This window comes from Ostrea edulis, chromosome 6 (assembly GCF_947568905.1).
Source record: "Ostrea edulis chromosome 6, xbOstEdul1.1, whole genome shotgun sequence".
In the NCBI taxonomy this organism is placed as follows: domain Eukaryota; kingdom Metazoa; phylum Mollusca; class Bivalvia; order Ostreida; family Ostreidae; genus Ostrea; species Ostrea edulis.
Window position 1 is genome coordinate 22,253,759 of NC_079169.1, and position 26,738 is coordinate 22,280,496.

At 35.4% G+C, this 26,738-nt stretch overlaps 1 protein-coding gene across 7 annotated transcripts in view; it reads right to left on the reverse strand.

Moving 5' to 3' along the window:
* Nucleotides 1–1,376: 1,376 nt before the first annotated feature.
* Nucleotides 1,377–26,738, reverse strand: part of LOC125683503 (myotubularin-related protein 13-like) — a 65,970-nt gene continuing 40,608 nt past the window's right edge. For 2 of the 7 annotated variants that reach the window (XM_048924729.2, XM_048924730.2), the window contains 19 exons: nt 26,397–26,572; nt 25,670–25,857; nt 25,080–25,272; nt 24,887–24,967; nt 24,595–24,704; nt 23,056–23,301; nt 19,879–19,995; nt 18,992–19,036; nt 17,442–17,626; nt 16,857–17,030; nt 16,505–16,609; nt 15,744–15,929; nt 15,076–15,262; nt 12,524–12,876; nt 11,991–12,300; nt 11,532–11,678; nt 9,952–10,115; nt 6,051–6,182; nt 1,377–4,308 (listed from right to left, as the gene is read on the reverse strand). In XM_048924729.2, the coding sequence (XP_048780686.1) occupies nt 4,219–4,308; nt 6,051–6,182; nt 9,952–10,115; nt 11,532–11,678; nt 11,991–12,300; nt 12,524–12,876; nt 15,076–15,262; nt 15,744–15,929; nt 16,505–16,609; nt 16,857–17,030; nt 17,442–17,626; nt 18,992–19,036; nt 19,879–19,995; nt 23,056–23,301; nt 24,595–24,704; nt 24,887–24,967; nt 25,080–25,272; nt 25,670–25,857; nt 26,397–26,572 (3,189 nt within the window). In that variant the 3' untranslated portion in view covers nt 1,377–4,218. Of the gene's footprint in view, nt 4,309–6,050; nt 6,183–7,840; nt 7,939–9,951; nt 10,116–11,531; nt 11,679–11,990; nt 12,301–12,523; nt 12,877–15,075; nt 15,263–15,743; nt 15,930–16,504; nt 16,610–16,856; nt 17,031–17,441; nt 17,627–18,991; nt 19,037–19,878; nt 19,996–23,055; nt 23,302–24,594; nt 24,705–24,886; nt 24,968–25,079; nt 25,273–25,669; nt 25,858–26,396; nt 26,573–26,738 lie in introns of those variants that run through there. The other 5 variants (XM_048924732.2, XM_056142088.1, XM_048924731.2 and 2 more) reach the window with 4 other exon arrangements.

Consider the following 26,738-nt stretch of genomic DNA (forward strand, 5'->3'; position numbering starts at 1 on the left):
TAGCGGAAGAAGTTGGTGTTTGTTTCAATTAGAAATTGACAGGAACATGGTCATAATGTTCTAGTAAACTACGTTAATATTGCCATCGCTTGGAAGGGAATATAAAAGTTACAACACATTATACACAAATGTCCAAGATGTGTACGTTTGTATCGAGAAATAAAATACACCGAAACAGCAAAGGTTTATTAAACAAAGCTCGATGAATAATGTATATCTCAGGTCTTAACAGAGAAAATGTCAATTATTGTTTATCACATGATTGTATTATTTAAAACAGCGGAACCTGCTACTCTAGCCTTAGAAACAATACTTGGTCAGCCATCTCTGTTTACAGCTAAAGGGCAAGATTTAGTCGAAAGTGATTAGCAACCCGAGCTTTGATTGGGCGACCAGAAATATTCACCAACTGAATTCCCAATTCATTTTTAGTCCAATGCTGGAAAAAATGAAGAAGGCACATGGAGGTAAACATGTTCTATTTTGTTGGATCTAAGGAAGCTTGGAATTATTCAATCTAATAATGGTACTGCAGATAAGTTACCAATTGTCTCCCTTCTTCCAGAGGGAGGACATATTGTTATTGTACTTTCTCTCTCTCTTGTGAACACTTCTCCTGTATGTATGGCTGGTCAGATAGAATTGAAACTTTGTACAATGCTTCACAGACATTTGTAGATGTGCATATTGTCAGGACAGGAGGATCCAATTATTTTCCTAAAAGTTATAGTGGATCCAAGAGTGGTGTAAAGTAGCTTGTAGACTATATGGCTTATCCGATAGACTTGAAACTTTGTATAATACTTCAATGCCATTTGCAGATGTGCATATTGTAAGGACAGGATGATCAAATTGTTATCCTTAAAGTTACAATGGATCTGAGGGGTGGATGGTGTAAAATAGTTTGTGAACACTTCTCCTATATGGATTATCAAAGTTCATAATGTCCATGTTCCTGCTCATGCTTTCTCCTCCATACCATGCAGTACATTAAGGAGAGGTTTCATTTGGAGCACTTCCAACTTGGGTAGCTGGGGAGACATTTGTTTTTCATAAAAACAATCTCTAGTTTAGTCAGATGATTTGCAAGATTACATGCACAAGAGGTAAATTGAAAATGTCTACTTTCACATATCCTTCATTTGAAGTTTTTAGTCACTCCAAAAAAGTAGCAAATATATTCTAGACTGTCTATCAGAGAGATATCCAATGCAGACAATTCGCTCCTACAGTACCATGCCAGATTGTATTTGATCTTGTAGCAATCAATTATGTTATATCACTCCATAACATGTAGTTTAACTACAAAGCACAACGAATACCCTAGGAATTAATATACCTTTAAAAAAAAGAGAGATATTGGACAGAAGACAGTGTTAAATCTTATGATGTTTATTTCAGTACCCTATGTCAGTATGTAACATACATACAAGCTTTAAACATACACTATACAAACAACAGCTGGTGCAACTTGTAACAAAATCGTATTAAAAATATCTATAGAAGGAGAAATTCTATTGAAAATAATCAAAGTCCTTTAAAGAAGACACATAGAACTGTGTCATATAAAATTCTATTTCACATTGTTAAAGATTGGTATGCTATATTTTCCACAAAAACCATGCTCTATTACCCAAGAACCTTACAAAAAAATCAAAAATAATAAATGTAGCATTCTCTTGGCTACTAGTTGATTGACATTTTGAATCATTAAAAACAAAATCTCAGCACAAATTTAATGACTTAAAAATTGCAATATCTAACACATTATGTCAGTTAAATTTTTGTTTATCTAAGGTGGCTCACTACACCTTGAAATAGTGTCTCAAATCAGTACGAATTGATTTAATCATAAAAGATATGATGATATACATGAAGTTAATATGCCAAAAAAGGCAGAAAATATGCAATTTTGGATAAAAACATGATTTTCAAATTTTTTTTATTTCAACACATATGAACAAAAGACTCTGGCGGATTTGAACTCGAGATCTGTGGTTCACCAGTCCAATACTTTAACCACTGAGCTATGATGAGAGACAAACAAATCAATCGATACAAATAATTTCACAAAACATTTAAATCGCCATCTGTCATAAAGAATATAAGCTTTAGTGTAGTGAGCTACCTTAAGCCTATTCTCACTTTCTTATCATGATGTCAATATACCTACATGTACCAAGAAACTAAATACCTTTACTTTTTTTGAGCAGCGTGGAAATTTCATGTGAATCAACAATAACAGCACAAAAAGTACCAATATTTCTCAAGGAAAAAAATCTGATAAATAATTCATTACAAAATTTGTTTTATATTCATGTACATCAGACTTTCGTGTAGGATTAAAGTATGATGGTAATATTTTACTCCAGTCTATCTTATTGTATATATCATGCATCCCACAAACACGCAATGGATCAAATCTTAAAACGAAAATCTACAATACTGACAAGGGGAGAACACTCGCCGAAAACCACTCTACTTTCACAATATCTGATGTACTTTATTGCACAAGTATTTCCTACTGAAACCAGTCATCTGCTGTTGGGGCACTGAGACAGGAAGTATTGGATAGTTTTCATGATAGCCGCGTATTCTACCAATGTTGAGCAGATTTAGAACTGAGAGGGGAAGCAATACTGTCACAAAACATTAGTGGAGATAACACAGAGACCCACAAAGCTGTTTTAAGCCCATTAAATAAAACTGGCTCTGTAGGTACACTGTAATTCTGTCAAAACATAAATATGCACATGCATATGGTGCTAAAATGTTACTAAAAATTTCATGTCATGGGATCTAAAACCTTGGTCATTCTTAACAAGACACACAAATGAGCAGCTGAATTCAAGAGGTTAAAAATAAAATGTAGTTTAATACACAATTGTACTCGAAGGTGTTCTATATTCAATACTTCAAGAATTGTAAATTTGAACATGAAAGTCAATGAAGCATCTGGCAGTTTATTGGTCGACAAAAATAAAACTTTCTGTTTACAAAAACGGAGTTAATTCACGATATTTGATGGTAAAATTGATTTGGTGACAGAAATCAGGCTCACAGTGCAAAATTGACTAGCAACAAAAAACATTAAACAACAATAAAAGCCTGTGGAAACCAAACTAAGAGACATTCACAAAAAGAATGTCATTGAAACACAGTCCTGATATGGTGTGATTCTATGAGGAGGGAGGGGAGGGGGGGGGGGGGGGGGGGGGTGTTGCACACAAGTACACATACAAAACTTACTGCCTAATAAATACACTATATACATTATTCAGAAAGCGTAGAAATCTTATGTACAAAGAACATGATGATTACTAGTCTAGTGATCCAAAAAATAAATAAATACATGAATGATTTGTACAGCATGATGAAATATACAGGACATAACGACATACATCTTCCCGTAATGTCATTCTTATTATAGACATAAATAAAGACGCATAGCTATATATCTAACAATTTGTTCAGCTTTGTGTCACTCTAAAGTAAAAGTACTGCATTATAAACACTAGCCTCAGTTTTATTTCCTCCGTCGTCTAAACTAAGATAAACTGATTTAATTCAAGCTTCCCTTTTCAACAAGCCAGTAAGACAAATCAATCACAATCCATACTGTGTACAGATGTCCAGACATTTGTCCAACAAACATATTTACAAATTTATTATGCATCAAGCACGTTTGCTTATCCTCCAAAAGTGTGTGTCCTTGTAAATAAGCTCCTAAGCATGGGACCTGTGTCTGTCACACCAAAACGATGAGAGTTTTGTGTGACAGGCCAGTCAAAGCACCGAGGCAGCAGAGAATCCTGGGATACCATCACTAACACCACACAGATAACAAACATAGTTATTACAGTGACATAGCTGCTATTGCAAGATAAATAAAACAATTGATTTGATGTTTACTCTGAATGTTCTGTCCAGCTGCAGTAAATTCCATTAAAATTTCAGGTTTATCCTCATCCTCCCGTATAAATACTCTGTCATTTGCATTTTGAAATATTTGAAACCTGTAGGGATTTTCTTCAGATTTCTTTGTCTGTTCCACTTGTATTTTCCGAGTGTCAAGGGCCGCCATTATGTAGACAATAGTACACAGATACACACAACACACGGACAGGTGGATTGAGGACAAAACTATGGCACCTTTGGTCTCCAACAGCAGGAATGAAGAGGGGGCACTTGCGTGATCGTATGTTAACCTCCTCACCTTCATATAAAGCCATGAATCCGGTCAATCCAGATCTGGGCGGTTTTAGCATCTGCTGCCAAGAAGTTGTAGACTCTTCGGTTTGTTTTCAACTGCAAATAACAGTATATCTCGATATGAACTTTGACCATAGTCTTTATGAAACTATTAGCAACATCAAAATACTCACAGACTACTGTTTGTTGTCTGATTTATGCTGCAGTTTAACTTTCAATATTTTCTCCACAGACCAAAACCATAAATAAAATCTGCAGTGAATATAAAATTGCTTTTGGACGCCATAACCGAAAATTTAAAACTGTGTGAAAATGGATTTCAACACGAAGCCATATAAATAATCTGGAGTGAATTCAAAGCTATGTACAAAATATTTAGTATGAAACTGAATTATACTACATGTAGTGCATTCTTTCTGAAAAATATGTTTCAAATGTCGTTCCTTTTCTGGTGTCTTAATGAAGTACCTCTATTTTACTTGAACAGTATACAATAGCTTGTTTTCACATACACTGCATATAAATATATTTCTTCAAGTTCAACAGATGCATATTTGCTGTCACACAAATATGACAAAGTAACAAAGTTCCTGAAACATTCTACATGACCTTGGGCTGGGGTTGATCAAAACATCATGTCATGAACAACCAATGAGTGCCATATCAAAACTTTATCTCTTCAAGTTACAAACATACAATAGTATTGAGAGAATGTGAAATAATCTTAAAACAGTTGTAACATCCTCAATATAGATCAAATCAAAGCGAAAATCCATGTGCATTGGTTTACTTTATTTTTTTTTTTTTTTTTTTACAGAAAATAGCTTCAATTTCCAATTCAGGCTTGTGACTGCCCCACTTCATATTCCAGTGAAGTTTTAAAAATGGCTATTTATTTCTTAAATGAAATTAGAGATGAACGGGAAGCAGCCAAGGATTGAATGGTGAAATGAGGACTCAAACTGAACGAACCGTGAATGGTGAAATAAGGACTCAAACTGAACGAACTGTGAATGGTGAAATGAAAACTCAAACTGAACAAACTGTGAATGGTGAAATGAGGACTCAAACTGAACGAACCGTGAATGGTGAAATGAGGACTCAAACTGAACGAACCGTGAATGGTAATTGAACGCTTCTGCACAAAGTAAATGGTACATTGACTCTGAGAAAATACTAAATGCCTGAATGGTGGACAAATGCTTACTAGTGAAAGCAGACGAAGCACTGTGTAAACAGGGAGCAAGTGCGGATAGAATGGCAAGTAAACAAACAAGGGTAGTTGAATGTTTTATGGACTGCAATCAACTTAGTAAAAATTCTGGTTCTCATTTACACACACATTGTACCACTTTCAAACAGAGTATAATAACATGAAAGTATCACTATATGAAAATTTGATTTACAGGTACATTGTACATTACGCTTTGAATATTGATCTCAGTCAATTTCTTAAATCCTTACAAAAGAAAAAATTCTATTCAACAATCACCAATTCATTCTATTTTTGGATACCAAAATATCAGAACATGACAGAAACAGACTGTAGATGCAATATAAAGAGTATAAACACATGGTGCTCCCAGACACAGCTAGAAGAGTACTTCATAGATCCACCATGATGTACAGCCCTGAACCATAAAAGTTTTGACTTTCCATTTCTCAACACCTGGTAAAGTTCAAAATTTATGGCAAAGGTTAGACTTTGACCTTGAACTATCCCTGTAATGTTCTGACCTTATCTCTTCACTCTACCTCAATGTGAAAAACATGCCAAAACAATTAACCCTTGATTTTTTTTATCTTAGGGTCATGCATCCCATTGATTTAATAACTACCTCAAAGAAAGCATTCTCGTCTGCTTTTTTGGGGGCCCCCTGGACGTTGCGTATGATCTGGACTGACTGGACATCAAACAGTTCGATGTAGCCCTTACAGTTTGTGTCTTCTTCAGAGTCATAGTACCGCAGCTGTCAAAGAGAATCACAGGCTTTAAATCACAAAAACCTCACTATCACATACAAGAAATTAACAAAAATCTCAAACACATAGAAAACTTTGAGATAACAATATGTGCCCCGACAGTTAGAAAAGTGTTTGGCAATCGGACAAAAATTACTATCAATTGTCAATTTGAATCTAGAACCTTTTACATCTGCACAATAAAGAATCCCATTCTCTACCCAGAGTTCCGTGCACTCCTCGTACCACACCTCTGTCAATAGCTTTTTACAGAAATCTTATAAAAGTTTCTAATATCCAACATCTATATTTTGGACTACATATTCAGTCATATTATGAAATGTTTTTGGTGCAATCAAATTGATGCTTACTGTAAATTGTTTAAAATCGCCGTTTTCTGATCATAAATTTGGATCTACTTCGTAATATGCGTTTGAATGTATGACATTCACATAGTGGAGATTTAAATGTAAACATGGAATCAAAAGTAAGAAAGGCTGTGAAAATACGCTAAAACTTGTAAAATAAGAGAGAAATAGCTAAATGGTAAATATGTACTTGTTAAAGTGACAATGGGCTGTAAAAAGAGCCTGATGTATCACCTGTCTACAGAACTTGTAAAGGGAAAGGGAAAGGAGAATGGTTGTTTACATCATGTGATTATATTGTCCCATGATTCCAAGCATTGACAGAAGTGTATGTGAAGCTTGCGTAACACGCCCTCTGGTGAGAGAATATAAAGAATCCTTGAACTTTATCACGATAATTTAAATACTTCCAAATCAGAAGCCTACTAGCCCCTGTAAAAATCTCCCAAAGTTCATCTGACATTGCTGTTATAACCCTGGCAAAAACAACAAGTTTGAGCACTGTATACCCGGGTTTTTTTTTTTTTGGTTTGGAAGGACATAAATTAAGCAGATTTGGTAAAAGGTATCCCATTGATTTTGGTGGATAAAATTTTGTAGAACTCATTTGATTTATTCATACAATGTTGCTGTATACTGATGTACTTAAATCTAGCAATTTTTATTTTGGTGACGTTTTGAAAATCGCCAAAATTATATACCCACCAAATAAAATTGGGTATATGGTAACTACATCAAAACTGGATGAAATTTTTTAAGATAAAAATGATAACTGCATTGTATGCTAGCAATCATCAGTCTCCAAATTTACTGACTTTCTTTTTCTTCCATCACTGACATGGCAGTAATATTTTTTTTGCTTTATATCTAAGACAAATACTACATGTATATCAATAGTTTAAAATAATACTTCTCTATCATTATCTCCTATTTGCACATGTAACGTTCATTAAAGTTTTGGAAATATCTCAGCCATATATATTCTATTACATAAATCATTTCAAGTACTATAAATCAGCAGCATTTTTCAGAACTAAAAAGAAAAACCAACCAACCTATTACACAGGTAATTATATCATGATACATTTTTCTTATATAGATGAAGTACTAAAGCTCTGATACAGCATATCCACAGGAGTCTGAAGTTTTATCAATTAAACATTTTTTATTAGAAGATGGTGGATTTTTTCTTCCCGAATTGGATATCCCCCCCCCCCCCCCCCCCCAAGATTTTTATTTTTATTTTTAAAATTGATAAAACTTCAGACTCCTGTGGTATATCTAAACAATGTAAATTGCCTACTGCTGATTAATCTGTTGTTTATGAGGACCTTTAATTCATCAGTTACAATGCAGGAAGAGCCTTGTGTATGTTCTCTGTAACAGCTGTACAACACTAATGAAACAATGATCAAATAAACAGATATAACAAGCTTACATGTATGTAACAAATCTATACCGTATATACTCGCCTATAAGTCGGATTTTTGGGAGTCAATTTTTGGTCCAAAACTCTATGTCCGACTTATAGGCGCGTCCTAAGAAGATTGGTATTTTTCTGGGCGGCGTAATGTAGTGTTTTTTAAACAACTCCGACGATCATCATGGACTGCCACACAGATGATTATTGTTCACAAATATCTAGACATATTGTATTGTTTATGCATTTTAAAATTATGTATAAAGTACAAGTATTTACATATTTTCATCTAGTTAAAAATTATTTACATACCGGTAACTAATACTTTCAATTTAACTAATCTATCGTTTATCGGTAAAATTGAATTACGAACCCGATTTAATATTGAAATATTCATATGTATACCAGCTGAAATGTATTTCATAAAAGATTGAATATTGTTAACAGATAATTTAGATTATCATTCTTGACTCTTAAAAACTCTATTGTTGATACAATGAATTATACCAGAATCCCACAATAACAGTTTTCGCAAGGTGCGTGCCACTAAGTAAACACGGTGTCAGGTACTGGTAATTAGGAGACCATAATTGCTTAGGTAAACAAGGGATCATGGTCAATAATAGATCAAGGGATGCGTTTAAACCCCAAACAGATATGGCTTGGATATTGAGCACCTCATAATTATTAATTTCTCAAAATATTATTTGAAACATAGGTAAAATGTCAGCCGATTCTGACAAAAATTTGTACCGACTTATAAGCGGGTCAATGACAAATTCCTACAAAATAACCTTAAAAAATACAACCGACTTATAGGCGGACCGACTTATAGGCGAGTATATACGGTAGTATACACACAAAGTCAAGCATTGTTTCACTTTGGGCAAATATACACCATGGCTAGATGCTGTTCAGCTTTTTGATTAAGAATATTCTGTGAAGGTTTGTACAATAATGCCGTTACATTTCACAAAGCCAGATGTAGTTCTGTTGTGGAAGACCCTACCTGGTGTTTTGTAGTTGTGCAGTGGGAGACCCTACCTGGTGTTTTGTAGTTGTGCAGTGGGAGACCCTACCTGGTGTTTTGTAGTTGTGCAGTGGGAGACCCTACCTGGTGTTTTGTAGTTGTGATGTGGGAGAACCTACCTGGTGTTTTGTAGTTGTGCTGTGGGAGAACCTACCTAGTGTTTTGTAGTTGTGCAGTGGGAGAACCTACCTAGTGTTTTGTAGTTGTGCTGTGGGAGACCCTACCTGGTGTTTTGTAGTTGTGCTGTGGGAGAACCTACCTAGTGTTTTGTAGTTGTGCAGTGGGAGAACCTACCTGGTGTTTTGTAGTTGTGCTGTGGGAGAACCTACCTAGTGTTTTGTAGTTGTGCAGTGGGAGAACCTACCTAGTGTTTTGTAGTTGTGCTGTGGGAGACCCTACCTGGTGTTTTGTAGTTGTGCTGTGGGAGAACCTACCTAGTGTTTTGTAGTTGTGCAGTGGGAGAACCTACCTGGTGTTTTGTAGTTGTGCTGTGGGAGACCCTACCTGGTGTTTTGTAGTTGTGGTGTGGGAGAACCTACCTAGTGTTTTGTAGTTGTGCTGTGGGAGAACCTACCTAGTGTTTTGTAGTTGTGCTGTGGGAGACTCTACCTGGTGTTTTGTAGTTGTGCTGTGGGAGAACCTACCTGGTGTTTTGTAGTTGTGCTGTGGGAGACCCTACCTGGTGTTTTGTAGTTGTGCTGTGGGAGACTCTACCTGGTGTTTTGTAGTTGTGCTGTGGGAGACTCTACCTGGTGTTTTGTAGTTGTGCTGTGGGAGACCCTACCTGGTGTTTTGTAGTTGTGTAGTGGGAGACCCTACCTGGTGTTTTGTAGTTGTGGTGTGGGAGAACCTACCTAGTGTTTTGTAGTTGTGCTGTGGGAGAACCTACCTAGTGTTTTGTAGTTGTGCTGTGGGAGAACCTACCTAGTGTTTTGTAGTTGTGCTGTGGGAGAACATACCTGGTGTTTTGTAGAATCCAAGACGAACCATCGCTGCTTCCAACCCTTTAGGAGGGCCCCTCTCTTGAAGAGGTAACCTTTGTGGAGACAGCTGTTTTCTGTGTTGGCTGAGGCTGGAGTGTAGGTGGCAAAAGTCGGGCCACTCTCTACTGGGAACTCCTCACCTACAGGGTTAAACAAAGATTTACTCCCTCAACTACAGGGTTAAACAAAAGATATACTCCCTCAACTACAGGGTTAAGATTTACTCCCTGTCAAATACATTGCCTGATGGTCCTCATATCAGCATTTTCCATTACATGTTGAGAAAGTATTATGAAAATGGTTCAAAGGTTGTAATAACATTGCTGGTAAATTTTATGTCAATGTCAATTAATCCCAAAATGCTGATTCACCCCTGACCTGAGATGCCTTATAGGGAATATTACCTATGTATCATTGTAGAGTTACAAGGGTCAGAATTGAAACAAGATAGTACTCTACAGATACAGGATGGTACCCCCCGGCATTCCAGAGATCACATTATTCTAAACTGTTATCTGAGGGCAGAATATTAAGGCTGCATATAAAAAACTGTGAGTAAAACTCACAAAGGATACCCCCCGCCACCAACATATTTGTATGCTGACTGAATGACCTTGTCTTATGGAGACTTAAACATACACCAAAAATGAAAAGTCTATATCAAAACAAAAAAGTGGTGGTGCAGACAGGAATGAATGGTAGAGACCTACAATTTTGACCTTGAGATCAAAGGTCAAGGTCATAAAGAGGTCATGAATGTACATGACACATAGTCTCATGGGGATACACCAATGTCTTATGGTATGACTATGTCAAAACCCTATAATCAATTTTGAGGTCAAAGTTCAAGGTCATATAGAGGTCATAAAGGTACCCGACACATTGTCCCATGGTGATACACTCATGTGTCAAATATGGTATGCCTATGTCAAAGAACAAAGATGGCATGGCCCTGACACGAATCCATTGTAAAAACCTTTAATTTTGACATTGAGGTCAAGGTCATATGAAGGTCATGAAGGTACCCGACACATTGTCTCATGGTGATACACTCATGTGTCAAATACGGTATGCCTATGTCAAAGAACAAAGAAGTTATGGCCCGGACACGAATCCATTGTAAAAAACCTTTAATTTTGAACTTGAGGTCAAGGGTCAAGGTCATATAGAGGTCATGAAGGTACTCGACACATCGTCTCATGGTGATCTACCTGTGTGCCAAATATGGTATGCCTATGTTAAAGAACAAAGAAGTTATGGCCCGGACACGAATCTGCACAGACAAGACAGTGATTCCTATATACCCCCCTGAACTTCGTTCACGGGGTATAAAAATATCACAAATTTCCCCCCCTTTTATTATCTGATATGAAAAAAATCTGATACTGGTAATCATTAACATTGATATAGCCAAGAGTTTTCTCTCTAATTCATGCGCACAATGCTTTTAGATTTTAAATCTCCTCGGCATGACTTACTTTTAAGGGTAGATTTTTATTCTCCTTGGCATGACTTACTTTTAAGGGTAGATTTTTATTCTCCTCGGCATGACTTACTTTTAAGGGTAGATGTGTCTGAAGATCTGGACACGCTTGAGCTGTTGTTGCCAGTGTCAGGGACTATTTTTAACTTTGTACAGTTTTTTGGCACATTAGATGTACACTTCTCATGACAGTTATAACCACAATCTGTGCAGTGCATCCCTGTAAAAATAAAGGCTGTAGATAATTTTTTATATATATGTTTCATTTTTACATCTCTGGTAAAATAACAGCACAACTGAACATGTACATTCTAAATACTGCATGTGTATCACATCAAAATCATATCAAATGTTTAAACAAGATGTCCCTGACCACTATAAAATTCTATCTTTGACCTTCACCCTTATAGGTTTAACCTTGAACTTTCCAAACACAAGACCAAAAGCAATATTACCCAAATCTTCCATCTTGGATATATGAAATAACAATGTGAAATAAATGTTATAGACTGAGAGCTACTACATAACCCACCTGTCTTGAGAAGACCCCAAAGCACCTGCCCACAGTAATCACAATATGCTGGTGTAGTGTAAGTGTGTTTTTCAAAACGATGAGGCTGACTAAACATCTTGGCAGCTTCTCCTAACATCTTCCCTTTCACTAAAATTTCCAGGGTTGATCGCTTGTGTATCGAGCGTCCATGAGATTTCACAATCTGAGTATTAAAGGATAGATTTCTTTGCATAGTCTCTCGTTTGCCAGTTGGCAAGTCAAGCTTGTCCCAGACTGCCTTCCATTTTTGCTGGAAATGCCCCAAATCTGTCTCCAACTTGTGTATTTCCTGTAAATAAAAATCATTTGAATGCAAAAATTCATTTTCTCTCCATTTTTCCCCCAAATGCCATCTATTATGACCTTCATTCAGAGGCATGTTCAAATGTTTGAAAATATCAAATCAAAATACATTGAACTTTTATAAAATTGGTGAAATGCCATTTTTCTGGTCCGCCTCTCTTCCACTCACTATCAACTCTTAACACATGTTTATTCTCTGGTCATATTACCTGAAGCATTTGCCTGAACACATTGGGTTGTTGTAAGATTACATTATCATAGCAGCCATTGACAATTTTCCGCATGAGTGGTTGTCCAGAGCTGTCCGTCCTCTCTTCCTCACTGATCTGGATTTCTTTATTTGTTGTCTCAATCTCATAAGCTGGTCCATGAGCGAGATCTTCGTTCAGGAAAAAGTCCCAGATTCTGAGATTTGAGATGTTGGAGTATGGACGGAGGACCACATCCTGGTCCCGCGTACTGTACTGGAAGTTCAGGAATAGAGTCGATTTCCGATGATGCTTCTCTATGTAGTCCCAGATTGATGTTCCCTGGTGAGACTGGTGCCTCTGGGCAAAACCAGCTACAACAAAAAGGTTTCATGGGATTAGTTGACTCCAGTAAAAACAGTCCAATAACATTACTACCAACGGAATCTTTAACAACAAAACAAAAGGCTGACTTTACCAATGCTTTTTATTGTTAGTAGTTTTTGAAAGTGTATGGTTGATATCTATTTTACTCTAGTGTGATCAACCTCGAACAGTGATTTCACTTTCAGGACAATATATGGTATGGGCCTAATTTGATCCTTTTGTGATGCAAAACTAATACTTTTTTCTCTAAAGAGTGCATGCACATCATTCTGATAAACAATGTATGTTACTCTTTGAAAAAATGCTAGTAATTCTAAGATATGACACCATATATGTTAGAATATTTACTGGATTTTTAAAATTTTCATGAAAAGTGCATATTTTCCTACTGCAATATATTTTCCTTTCTGCAAACACAGAATGACTTTTATGAAAAGATTCAAACTGTCAGTACACATGTATCTCTTCAAAGGATATGTTTCTAACAAAAATATTACACTTGACTGGAAAAAAAGCACTTAAACATGTATTTTACATAGTTACATGTATTTTGATAAAATATGACAATTATAGATGATAGAATATGTCACTTCTGATGTCAAATCACAAGAAAAGGTGAGAAATATAGAATATCACACTCTAATGTTAATCTCGGACCTGGGATTGGCCCTGAGAGTTGATCTCGGCCCGAGCCTGTAGGGCGAGGGCCGAGATCACTCGAGGGGCAATCCCAGGTCCGAGATCAACATTAGAGTGTGATATTGTTTATATCATATACCTAAAACACAACAAGTTGATAAACATTTTTTTAAAAATTGGGGGGGGGGGGGGGGGAGATTGACCCAAACATAAATACATGGTATACTGTACAACGATATTTGACTATTTTATTCCTTCAGTGAGTTTACTTTAATGGTTATGTTTCCAGTACTATTGGTATTGTGAAACATGCTAAAGTCTGAGTTTTGTAGCTTTATTCCACTGCTGGTCACAATAATTGGATGATTAATCATGGACATCCTCTCATGTGGTCTAGAATTTGGACGTTTCAATTAACTGAACTGCTTGGCTGAGAAATTCGTCATATCTATCGCTGTGCTGTTCATGTACATGTATATACTATTAAGCAGCTCCTAGGGGCTTGCTAATGAATACTAAAATTGGAAATAAGTGAATTATTTTTATTTCTTTTTTCGGATTTACCAAACTCGCCTGTTTTCATTATTTCATATCATTTGTAAGAGTTGTAGAACTTTGTTTACGTGGCATCATCGTATGAACGGGAATGCTTACAGATCTGATGCTGCTATTTATTTGCTTAGGGAATGTTACCTTATACTGAAGTAAAGTTTTTTTTTTACCGTTTCCCATCTGTTTAGCATCTATAAGTCGTTGAAAAACGTCGGAAGATATTGGTTCTACTTTTCTCGTTTTATTGCCAAGTCCTCAGGATTTTAGATTTCAGAAATCGTTTTAAAGCAGTTTTCTACATCAAAATTACCGTAAATTAACATTTTGATCTCCATTAGGACCGGGAATTTCTAATAATGCTTTAGTATCACCCTCCATAATCCTCTTACTGTTTTCTGTTGCCTAGAACGTTGATTGTTTTTAAATGAAGTTAAACGTGTTATTGTTCTAAATAAACAATTGTTACTTGGGTTACCCCCCTTTGCTTAGATACTCGCTACAATTTAGCGCTGTTTTTGAAAACGTTTTTATTTAATTTTTCTGCTTAAATTAAATTTTGTCGTGGAAAAAAGTATTATATTTGAAAAAAATTGTGTCTAACATAATTTTTTCATGTATTTATGTTAGATTTCAAAAGATTAAAGAAGAAATAGCCATTTGAAATTTGAGGGCAAGACAGCCCCTTGACAACGGGCCGAGACAGAGATATCTCGGCCCTTAGGGCGAGACAGCCCTACCTACTTGCAGCTGTCTCAACCTAGCCAAGATAGGTGTATCAGGGCTGATACACTACTAGGTATATGATATATTAGAGGAAAATATTTTTATTGTTTCGTCACAAAAGAATTGAAGTTTGGAGGAACATATTTAAAATTCCTCTGATTTCATTTGAATTTTCATGTTTTTGAGAGTCTGAATCAGGCTCTTATCATGTATATTTTTTATATGTTAAAACGCTACGATGACAAGGAATAAACAATATCTATAAAACTGACCATCTAGCTCCGACTGTTCGTGGTTGATCTTGGATGATCTCCTATCATCCATTAGCCAGCCAGCCTCCACTCGCTCATACTCATTGTCCATCATAAATGTCCGAAATCGATTGGACACATAGTGATAGCCTATGAACCTCAGGAAGAACTGGTTATACTCGAAAGACAATGGAAACTGGTTGTGTATCTGTGCCAAAACAGTTAATCATTATGGTTATAATGATGCTTGTCAAAAACCTTAAATACACATACAGCTGGAACAGGTGCTAGTTTCTCCTGAATTCAGTGCAGTAAAACACACTCATAGTGAACCGCTGGAAATGGACAATTTTGATTTGTAATAAATGTAATTTGTTATATCCAATAAGTTCATAACATGTTTTAAAACTACAGGGAATGAAAATGACTTCACTGTAAGTGTGCATTCATTATAAGTGTTTGCTGTAACCGTGTTTTGCTGTACAGTGAGGTTTATACACATACTTAATATATTGACACAATGAAATTTCTGACAACTTTTCAACACACACACAAATATATATGTACAAACTTAACTTAAGATGTATGTGTAGATATAAGTATTCATATCCAAAGAGAACAGTTGTCCATTTCAATGTTTAATAAGCCATACAATACAATTCATTGATGATAAAAGGACATCTACTCACCTGATGGATCACGTCCAAAAACTGCAGAAACAGTGGAGCAAACCCACTCGCCTGATTGGCTGCTGTCTGGTTGCTGCGGTGAGTGAAGCGATGACCAAATGACAACCACTCCTTTTCCACCAGACTCTTGAATCCTTCAATGGTGCGGTAATATGGATCTAAGAGCAGCTGAGCTACAGACACCACCTGTACAATGGAAAGATGTTGAGTATAATTCATAATAATGACTAGTGTTTTCATATTTTAAAGTTCTAAATGTTGCATGATTCAAAGCATTTTTATTCCACAACACACAGCTGTAAGTAAACAAATCTGTCTTTATACCTATACTGGCTAGCTCTTATCCTGAATTTTTGAATTAGCTAACCTATGAGTTAGTACATCTGTCTTATACCTTAGCTAACCTATGAGTTAGTACACCTGTCATTTTACCTGAGCTAACCTATGAGTTAGTACACCTGTCATTTTACCTGAGCTAACCTATGAGTTAGTACATCTGTCTTATACATTAGCTAACCTATGAGTTAGTACATCTGTCTTTTTACCTGAGCTAACCTATGAGTTAGTACACCTGTCATTTTACCTGAGCTAACCTATGAGTTAGTACATCTGTCTTTTTACCTGAGCTAACCTATGAGTTAGTACACCTGTCATTTTACCTGAGCTAACCTATGAGTTAGTACACCTGTCTTTTTACCTGAGCTAACCTATGAGTTTGTACACCTGTGAAGTAGTACACCTGCTATCAAACACCTGCTTACCTGCGTGGTGATGTCCCAGCCATCCTCCAGACAGATGATGACGGATGACCCTTGCACGTCCAGCAGATCTACAGTGGCTCCAGCCAGCTGCATAATATTCTGAACCTGAAATGATGAGCCAAATATTAGGATCATATTAATTTTAAATACACATATATTCAATTATCAGACAATGGGTAAGAGAAAACATGAAAAGAATAATAGTTACTTTGACTCAAATGCATTTTGAAGTTTGTACCTATATACATGTTTATGTATATCTAACAGGAATCAGTTGTAAGTACATAAATGTCTGTGTGGTGAATGACAGCGAGTCTGAAACACTCCCCAGTGTGTAGCTCTCGGATATTACCTGTAGGAGCCATTCTGATTCCTCTACAAGTTTGTGGAAGCCTGTTTCGGGGGTCAGTGGAGCACTTGGCACACACGCTCTCATCAACTTCTTAAAGCTTGCCTTGACTTGCCGGACTTCATAGAACTCTACTGGGATGAAATCACACTTTGGGAAAGATTCTACCTTGATTCCCTAAAAAATAACACAGAAAAAAGCATTACACATTAATTTTCAGATTGCGAGAGCTGGTCCTCATTTCTAACACAGGAAAAAGCATTACACATTAATTTTCAGATGGAGAGAGACATCCCTCATTTCTGTTTTGAGCTGATGATGATTGATTCAGTATCATTGCTATGATCATACCAATTACCCCGAAGCAGCCAAGAGTGTCTTTAACTTTCCATTGGTAACAAGCCACTAATTTCAACTGCAATTACATCTAATCCATTACAAGTTCCCTACACTTTTTAAACTATTTTTAATTTCCTCAATAACACTGAGCATGGGCACGCTTCAGATCCAAGATCTTCAGACAGTACTTGTAAAACCTTGTTCATCACGTCCAAATGCATCATATTCCAGGCCTTCACTGACCCTTACCTTCATCTGTGCCTTTTCCCCAAGGACATAAAGGGCCACACGTTTGAGGCCCTGCACTGAGTTGTGAAGGAGCTCTGACCTCTCGTTGACCCCGCCATTCTGGTGCAGCATGGCAGACGAGTCTAACGTGGCACTGCTGGAATTCATGCGAGGTTTCTCACGTATGCTGCCGATGCGTGAAAATGCTGCAATGAACTCGCAAGATCAGACATCTGATGGAAAATGTTGAAATCACTTTTCAGTTTATGACACAAGAAATACAACGTGCTCCTACTATAATGCAAAGTAAAATTTAAGTTGTATTAAAACATGGCTTTAAATATCAAATAATCTGAAGGAAAATCATACATGAAAAAATCGTACATTAAACAGGAATGTCAAAATGCAGGAATTCGTTACAGAGCCAAAGCTTTCTGTGTACTGAATATCATATTTTTGCATTTATCTAACTTTAATTATGTAATATATGATCTACTAAGTAAAAATTTTTAAAAGTTCATTTCAATTTCCCGTGAGAATTTATAAACATATGCAAAATAATGCACAAGAAATATTAGTAGTATCTTCAGTTGTTACTTTTAGAAATTTATATCCACATCTCTTTAAGAATTGGAAAAAATGAAAAACAAAGGAAAAAAAGAAGTATGTATGTTGCTCATATTGTTTAAAGTATTGTTAGTCAAACATACATAATGAAAAAGTTAATCTGTCAAACCAAAAATCCTTGATAATATGTAAGACAAACTTGTTTTTTGTGATTCAAACTATTCGATTAAATGTACTTCAAAATAAACTAAAGCAATAGGAATTTCAGTTAAAACGTGTAAAAATAATAGAAATCATGGAGACAAACATGATAGATTTCATTCTACGGATGCAAGCAGAAACAGCAGACATCTACATAGATGGAGATCAAGAACATGTTTAACAGAAATGTCCTACACAGACAAAATTATCTAACGGTTACATTCTCTCCCTTCTACTTCCATTCTATAATCCTCATCCACTAGACACCCTCTACATTTATTTATGACTACAAGACACCACGATCCTATTCCAATACACATAGATATGCTGATTTCATTTTACTTCATTCTCAAGACATTACACTTGGTATGACATATATTTGATGCCCCTCTACTTTCACTTTACATAATATCATTCACTTTATGGACCAATGTTACTTCATTCTATAAACATGTACTGAATCCAAGTCAAGCTATTAACAGCAATGCAAGAAGCTGTAAGCTGCATGTATAAATAATAAGAGCATCTGAAGCCATGGATATATGGGCTGTTTATGTGAGAATGCAACTTTTAATGCAGCTCCTGTTTAATTGCAAATACTTTATGAGTTTTCAAATAAATTTTCCAAAAAAAACTCCCGGTATCTGTCACACAAACTAAATTGCATCAAAACTTCAGAAAACTTCATAAAGTGCTTGTACTGTGCACCCTATTTGGTGACCCTCTACACTGCCACCTGGTGGTGACACAGCAATGCATGACCTAGATCATACATGCAACATTCAGAATATAGTTATATATACTTGGCCAAGCGTTCCTGGTTCGAGTCCGACGTGGTAAAGTCAAAACTGAAAAGTACACCAACAGTGCAAACGTAAGTTATGCATCACGTCTCATTACCGTCTGTAGCATGATATTTACACATCATATTCGTGTCGACATACAATTATCATTGTGATTACGGGTGTTGAGATTCATTTTCTTTAAACAAGTCTTCATATATATATATATATATATAAGTGTACATTTGTATGTATATTCTGCATTATTGTCATTGTGATAAATCAAAATATTCATGGATACAAGCAACAGCAATTTGGTTTCATTATATAATGATGGGAAGATTTATGGAGATGACATCATTATTGAATTGTTGCTTCATATGGTCAAGAAGCAAAATGCCCTTTAAACCATAAAACAAAATATTTTTTGTTTTTAATTAACAGAAATATATAGCCATTACTAAGATTTCTTTATATAAAATTCTAGAGAAGGTCTGAAATTGAGACATGCTGAATTTACTGCAGTACATGCGTGCGAGTGAACTGTCGTCAAACGTCTGGAGCCATAGGTAATAGCAATAAAGAATATAGGTCACAATAATCAAATTATTATCCAAGTTTTTAACATTTTATTTCTTCTTCCATATAGAATCTGATAGCTTAATAAACCTCTAATATCAGCTCTTTAAATACCAAAAATGATTTCAATAATGAAAACAGCCAGAGACTTCACAGTACTGGTAATTTGCAACTTCTCTATAAATTTTTATTAGTTCAAATCACGTGTAAGGTGCTTAATCATAATGTGTAAGATCAACCAAAACAGAGGAGCTCACAAACAGCTCCGACTTCAGTGAGGATATACAAAATGCAGCAACATGCCAAAGTGAAGTTAAAATAAAACCTACGTTCGGGGGAGCTTTTAGCCCCACCCGGCCGAAATATGTTGACAGCCCGTAAAAAGAGGCTACTTCTGCCGGTGACTGGGTTAGACTCGGCAATGGAGTACACAGAGTCACGATTAGCTGACAAAACAAGTGACAGTGGGTAAGAAACGGAAGCATAAAATCAACTAAATGGGGACAAACACAGGCAAGCATTCCCTAAGTAAAGGGCACCAGTTTATTACAGTGTGCTCATCAGGCAGTCTCTAAATAAAGGGCACCAGTTTATTACAGTGTGCTCATCAGGCATTCCCTAAATAAAGGGCACCAGTTTATTACAGTGTGCTCCTCGTCACAGGCCATAGTTTTGTTTTATATGTTTCACATCAGTCTTTTGATCATCTTTCAACACTGGTAATTGAAAACACAAATCTTTTCAAAAATATTAAAGATGGATTTTTTCAACCCCTACACCAGCCATCTGATTTGTACAATGATTTCTATATATACATTTGTTAGTCTATCAATATGCACTAGGACACTCTTTCTTGATATTTCTTTATTCAAAAAACATTCAAAGGAACCATTGGGTTGTTTTTTTTCTATTGGACTGCTGGTACATAAATGTTTTTGGTATTTGATCTGAAGTATATTTAAAAAATTTAAATTTGCCCTAGTTTACAGAATGCTCTCACTTGGGCAAGTATGATTACTGTACAGTTTACAATCTAAAAATTCTACAAAGCTGTTTCTCTAACAGAAAACATTAAAACTGGTCAATGTAATTATGAATTCTGGGACTTTTTCCTTGTCTACCTTGGCCCTTTACACATTTATTTGAATCACTACTCTAAAAATCTTTCAAAAATGAACAGTAAAAACTAAAAATACTGAGGTGAGGAGACAGAACTAAAGCCCGATACTACATCCCAAAGTACTGACATGAAAAATATCAACTAAAGATAGGTATGTAAGTCACAGTCCACAGTTATCTTACCTGCTTTTACTGCCATGAGGGCCAACAAAAATTAGTCATTATAATATCTGACATAAATGCATTTTTGGCTTCTAAGCATAACAGATTTGTAAATACATACATGTACTGTATCAACACTAAAACTAGTACATAACTTTTTACTAGTCTACTCAAAAAAAAAAACTTTAGCCAAGCTACAGAGAAATATCTATACATGTATTTATAGTTCACTCCAATTATTCAAGATTATTTTTTTTAATTTAGATAATATGTGTAGCATTACTTTTAATTTTCTGGATACATAACATAGCAAAGTTTCAATATATTTCACTAAAAACTGAAAATATACATACATATTTTCTAATCTCTCTGATATACATGTATATGTACATTTCATTTGCAGAGCCCTCAATTCTCTGAAACTGTGACCAATGAAAGATCCAATTTCCAATGTGGAAATAGTTACACCCCCCCCCCCACCCCCCAACCGAAGATCTGTTTCAAAACGCATCAAGATATGCTTCATATTTACTTTCTCTGAACAATAAAGCTCATTGCTGAATGAATTAATATTTCCTTTGATTATTTTTAAAAGAAAATTGAAATAAATTTCTAAATTTAATCAGAATGTTAGATGAACATTTTTTTTTCAATTCCAATATCCCCAGCCCCAGTCCAAAATTATCAAGAGCTCTGATTTACATATTGGCATCTAAGCATTATTTACATGGCCAGCACTTTTTTTCTTCAAATCTAGATCATACTGAATATTTAATTTATCATAGGATGCAACAAATGTTTGCATGCAACAGGAGTCTTGGGATATACATAAAAATCACAATTATCAAGAACTAGAATGCAAATCAAAATGTGATATGTGTTCACAAGTGACTTGCAATCATTCACAATGTGTATGACACCATCACACGGAATTTCACACAAGTATGATTGAGAAATTTGTTTATGTAAACCTTTATTGTGTATTTAATAAAGCACATCTTCACTTAAGATTTGGTACCATTTCAATGTTTCAGACAAAGCATTCAACAAAACAGAGAAAATTCTAAATCTAAATGTTCAACCAATGGATTTCATATAATATGATTATACATATATCATCCTGTAATGTATCATTATAAACAACATGACAAATTTATTCTCGCTGCTGTGCAGCATGGATTGAGGTTCATTATCTTAAAGCCTGCAATTACATTAAGAAAATCATGCACATGTATAATCAAACTGACTCTTAGAATCTGTTGTGAAATTGCTTGTGTGGTCACGCTATTTAAGTTCCCTAACCATGAAAATTCAAGTGTAGTCACGCTATTTAAGTTCACTAGCAGTGAAAATTCGTGTGTGGTCATGCTATTTAAGTTCATTAGCAGTGAAAATTCATGTGTGGTTACGCTATTTAAGTTCATTAGCAGTGAAAATTCATTGTGGTCATGCTATTTAAGTTCATTAGCAGTGAAAATTCATGTGTGGTCACGCTATTTAAGTTCACTAGCAGTGAAAAATTCATGTGTGGTCACACTATTTAAGTTCACTAGCAGTGAAAATTCATGTGTGGTCACGCTATTTAAGTTCACTAGCAGTGAAAATTCATTGTGGTCACCCTATTTAAGTTCACTAGCAGTGAAAATTCAAGAGTGGTCACACTATTTAAGTTCACTAGCAGTGAAAATTCAAGAGTGGTTACGCTATGTAAGTTCACTAGCAGTGAAAATTCATGTGGTCATGCTATTTAAGTTCACTAGCAGTGAAATTTCATGTGTGGTCACATTATTTAAGTTCACTAGCAGTGAAAATTCATGTGTGGTCATGCTATTTAAGTTTATTAGCAGTGAAAATTTATGTGTGGTCACATTATTTAAGTTCACTAGCAGTGAAAATTCATGTGTGGTCATGCTATTTAAGTTTATTAGCAGTGAAAATTCATGTGTGGTCACGCTATTTAAGTTCACTAGCAGTGAAAATTCATGTGTGGTCACGCTATTTAAGTTCATTAGCCGTGAAAATTCATGTGTGGTCATCTTACAGTAACTGTAATTCATTTAATTATTTTGATAGACTAAGAGATCTTACATTTTGAATCCCAGAAGAAAAGTTGGGAATACAATCCGACAGTATACTTGTGAAGGATATTTAGTCTCATACACATTGTAATAATAATAACAATAAATATGTTAAAACAACAGTGTACATTTCAGTAAGAAACTTACATGAGGTCTTTGGGTTGCTGATGTTACGCATGCTCGACGCGGCAGGATGGGAGCGTCTCACTACCTCTGGTGTTTCTGGGACGAGTAACGACTCCTGAACTCCCGTCAACATCAGCGAGTCTAAACTTGTGAGAGAGTCACTGTAGGAAGGCTTGTACGATTTCATACTATTGGGTGTGGCTGACACAATACATGAAAAGTATCGCTCCTGATGCAGCGATGCTGAGATTTCACCCGTGGATGTACCTGTGATTGTATAAAATGTAAACACTAAGATTTCACTAATTGTCTGACACATACACACTTATATTTTACTAACTGTATGGTACATATTTACTAAGAATTTACAAATGTCAATCTATGCAAACAAAAATTTAAATTCTGTGTATACTGTGAGCTTAAGTTATAGAAAAGTGTCATCCAAGCTCCAGAATTCGTCTTAGCTTAAAAAATATAAAAATCATAAGACAAAATGTGGATGAAAAAGCAGTTGGTAAACAGGTTTTCATCCATATGCCATTCAGATCTGTTATGGGATGGTAGTTCGGAGATAATTCTAACATGTATTTTAAAAATAATGAACATGTTTCATCCTATACATATGAGATGCCCACAAACTGCAGAGAGCAGTGGGACATGTCATATTATGTGCACAATGTACACGTAAATACTATATGCACAATGTACACGTAAATACTATATGTACAATGTACATGTAAATACTATATGTACAATGTACACGTAAATACTATATGTACACGTAAATACTATATATACAACGTACACGTAAATACTATATGCACAATGTACATGTAAATACTATATGTACAATGTACACGTAAATACTATATGTACAATGTACATGTAAATACTATATGTACAATGTACATGTAAATACTATATGTACAATGTACACGTAAATACTATATGTACACGTAAATACTATATGCACAATGTACACGTAAATACTATATGTACAATGTACACGTAAATACTATATGTACAATGTACATGTAAATACTATATGTACAATGTACATGTAAATACTATATGTACAATGTACACGTAAATACTATATGTACACGTAAATACTATATATACAACGTACACGTAAATACTATATGTACACGTAAATACTATATATACAACGTACACGTAAATACTATATGTACATGTAAATACTATATGAACAACGTACACGTAAATACTACATGTACACGTAAATACTATATGTACACGTAAATACTATATGTAAATACTATATTGTACATGTAAGTACTATATGTAAAATGTACACGCAAGTATTATTTGAACAATGTACATGTAAGTATAAAATGTACAAGTATGTACTATATATATACACATAAGTACTATATGTACACATAAGTACTATATGTAAAATGTACTTGAAAGTAATATATGGTACTGGTCAAAGAAATCATAGCTGTTGTTGTATGGTCAGTGCTCTGAGAACTAAAGTAGCCATGGATGAAAATAAGATTACCAACATATATCAGTTTTTTTGCTTTCAAATCAAACCTGTTGTTGTATCTGACTTTAGCATGCCCATCAGACCACGTCCATGAAAACCACTGGCCCGTAACAACAATGCTTTGGTGCGTGGGTGTCGCCATGTCACCACCGGAAATCTGAATAATTGTTTAGAAATTCACAGAAGCAATTAAAAATTCTGCACTTTAATCTGAGCTAAAAAATAATTCTAATGATTTTGATCCATAAAAGTTGCACAGACATTTATTGTTCTGAAATACATGTAACTGCCTAGTCCATGAGAAACCATTTTGTTGTAAGTTTGCTGTGTTCCCTGTACCTGTACTGTCTGTGTGTCCTGGCAAACCTTCTTATACTGTCATCCGGAAAGTTGGCAGGAACAACTAACAGGGCTGGGTAACTGAAACAGGCATGAAAAGAAAGCAATTACACATACATAGCCCTCCATCATTGACAAGTTCACAGAGAATAAGTGCACTATAACACAGCTTTATTAGTGAATGGACCTCGACCTTTTGGACACGGAGAAGTTGGAGTTGACAGTAGATATCCTGAACTGCTCTGTGGACTTCCCTTTGACGGAGGAATCTGAAGGCTCCCCGAATCCCTGGCGTACATAGTCCTGGTAACCAGGTCTCTCCATTAACCTCTCAATGACCTTGGGGTCAGATAACCAACTCCTGCCAAACTCTCCCTCGTCTATTACTGTAAAGTTTATGAAAGTGAATACTATATAACAGGAATTTTCTGCAGATGAATTTTTTTTTTGAGATTTGATCCTTTAAATGTAGCAAATTATGTTCTGCGTTTCCAATTTCTGAGGTTGCTTTATACCTTTATATACCTATATGTATCCATATTGTGAAATGAATATACATTTAATGCAAATCTTAAATGCCTGACAGTTATATCAAACTTTCTCACTCTTTTTATTCAATGGGAATTTGTTTTACTCATTCCCTACTTCATATCAATTTTGAAAATCTATGACCGAGTTTCAATTAAATTTCGATTTAAATAATGAAGTATCTAAAAATAAAAATTAGTACATGTATGTTCACAACGAAAGTAATCGAAACCCGAGTTTATTAAAGTTACGTACTAGAAAGATCGTCTAATGCTTCACTGACAGGTCTGTCTGATTCACTGTCCGACCCTGCAGAAGAACGCGGGGACATGCTCCGCCGACTCATTGGTGGAGTAGGTAGCACATATTTCCGTTTGGGTGCTTTCTGTTTTGCTATACCTGCTTTTCTGGCAGTTTTCATGATTGTCTTCTTGGCAAAATTTCTGTAAAATAATTGATATATAAATATACCACAGCACTTAACTGTATATCTATTCATCATCAAGTCCAAAATTCAGGATTTACGGTTACTACTTTGTGGGGACATAAATTCTGAAGTGGTCTTTACTGTAGACGTTTCTTGACCTTCAACTCGTCTATATTTTGTTGGAGACCAATATCAGGGATCAATGCTCCCACAAAATCTAACCAACACAAATTACAGGGATTCCACTGCATTTTTAAGGATCTAAATTAGAAAACTGTTCTAACAAGGAATGATACATCACAACATTATTTAAGAAAGAAGTACATTATAAATCACATATAGAAATCAGTCCCATATTCCATGTCTTTTCAGTGGACAAAGCAGTAAGGCTGCCAATCATAAATTTGAACACTGAAGGGCTTTTAATATTTTGTCCAAAGATTTTACGCTAAAATAATAATTATCTGCTGAATAAGGTAAACTTCAAAGTTTCGGATTGCAATATCTTATACATACAGTATCTTATTCTTTACATGCATGCAGTTGTTGACATACTTGAGTGAGGCATTCTTCTCTACTGGTTTCAGCATAGTACTGGGTTGTGGTATTGCTTGTCCAGCAAATGCAAATGTCATGAACACTGTTGTCGGGCTGCGATATTTTGTGGACAGTTTACGGAAAGCCTCAACATCATCTGGGCTGACTTCCTCATCAAACGCGATTTTCATCAGCTATAATCATATAACACCAATGTGCAACTTTTACGATGCTTTTAATTCATTGCACTGTAATGAAAATGTCATGTAACGTTAAGTATACTTGCTGTTGTTTCAATTTTTTAGTAGCATACTCCCCTGTATAATGGAACATTGTGTTTCATAATGTGTTAGCTTAATT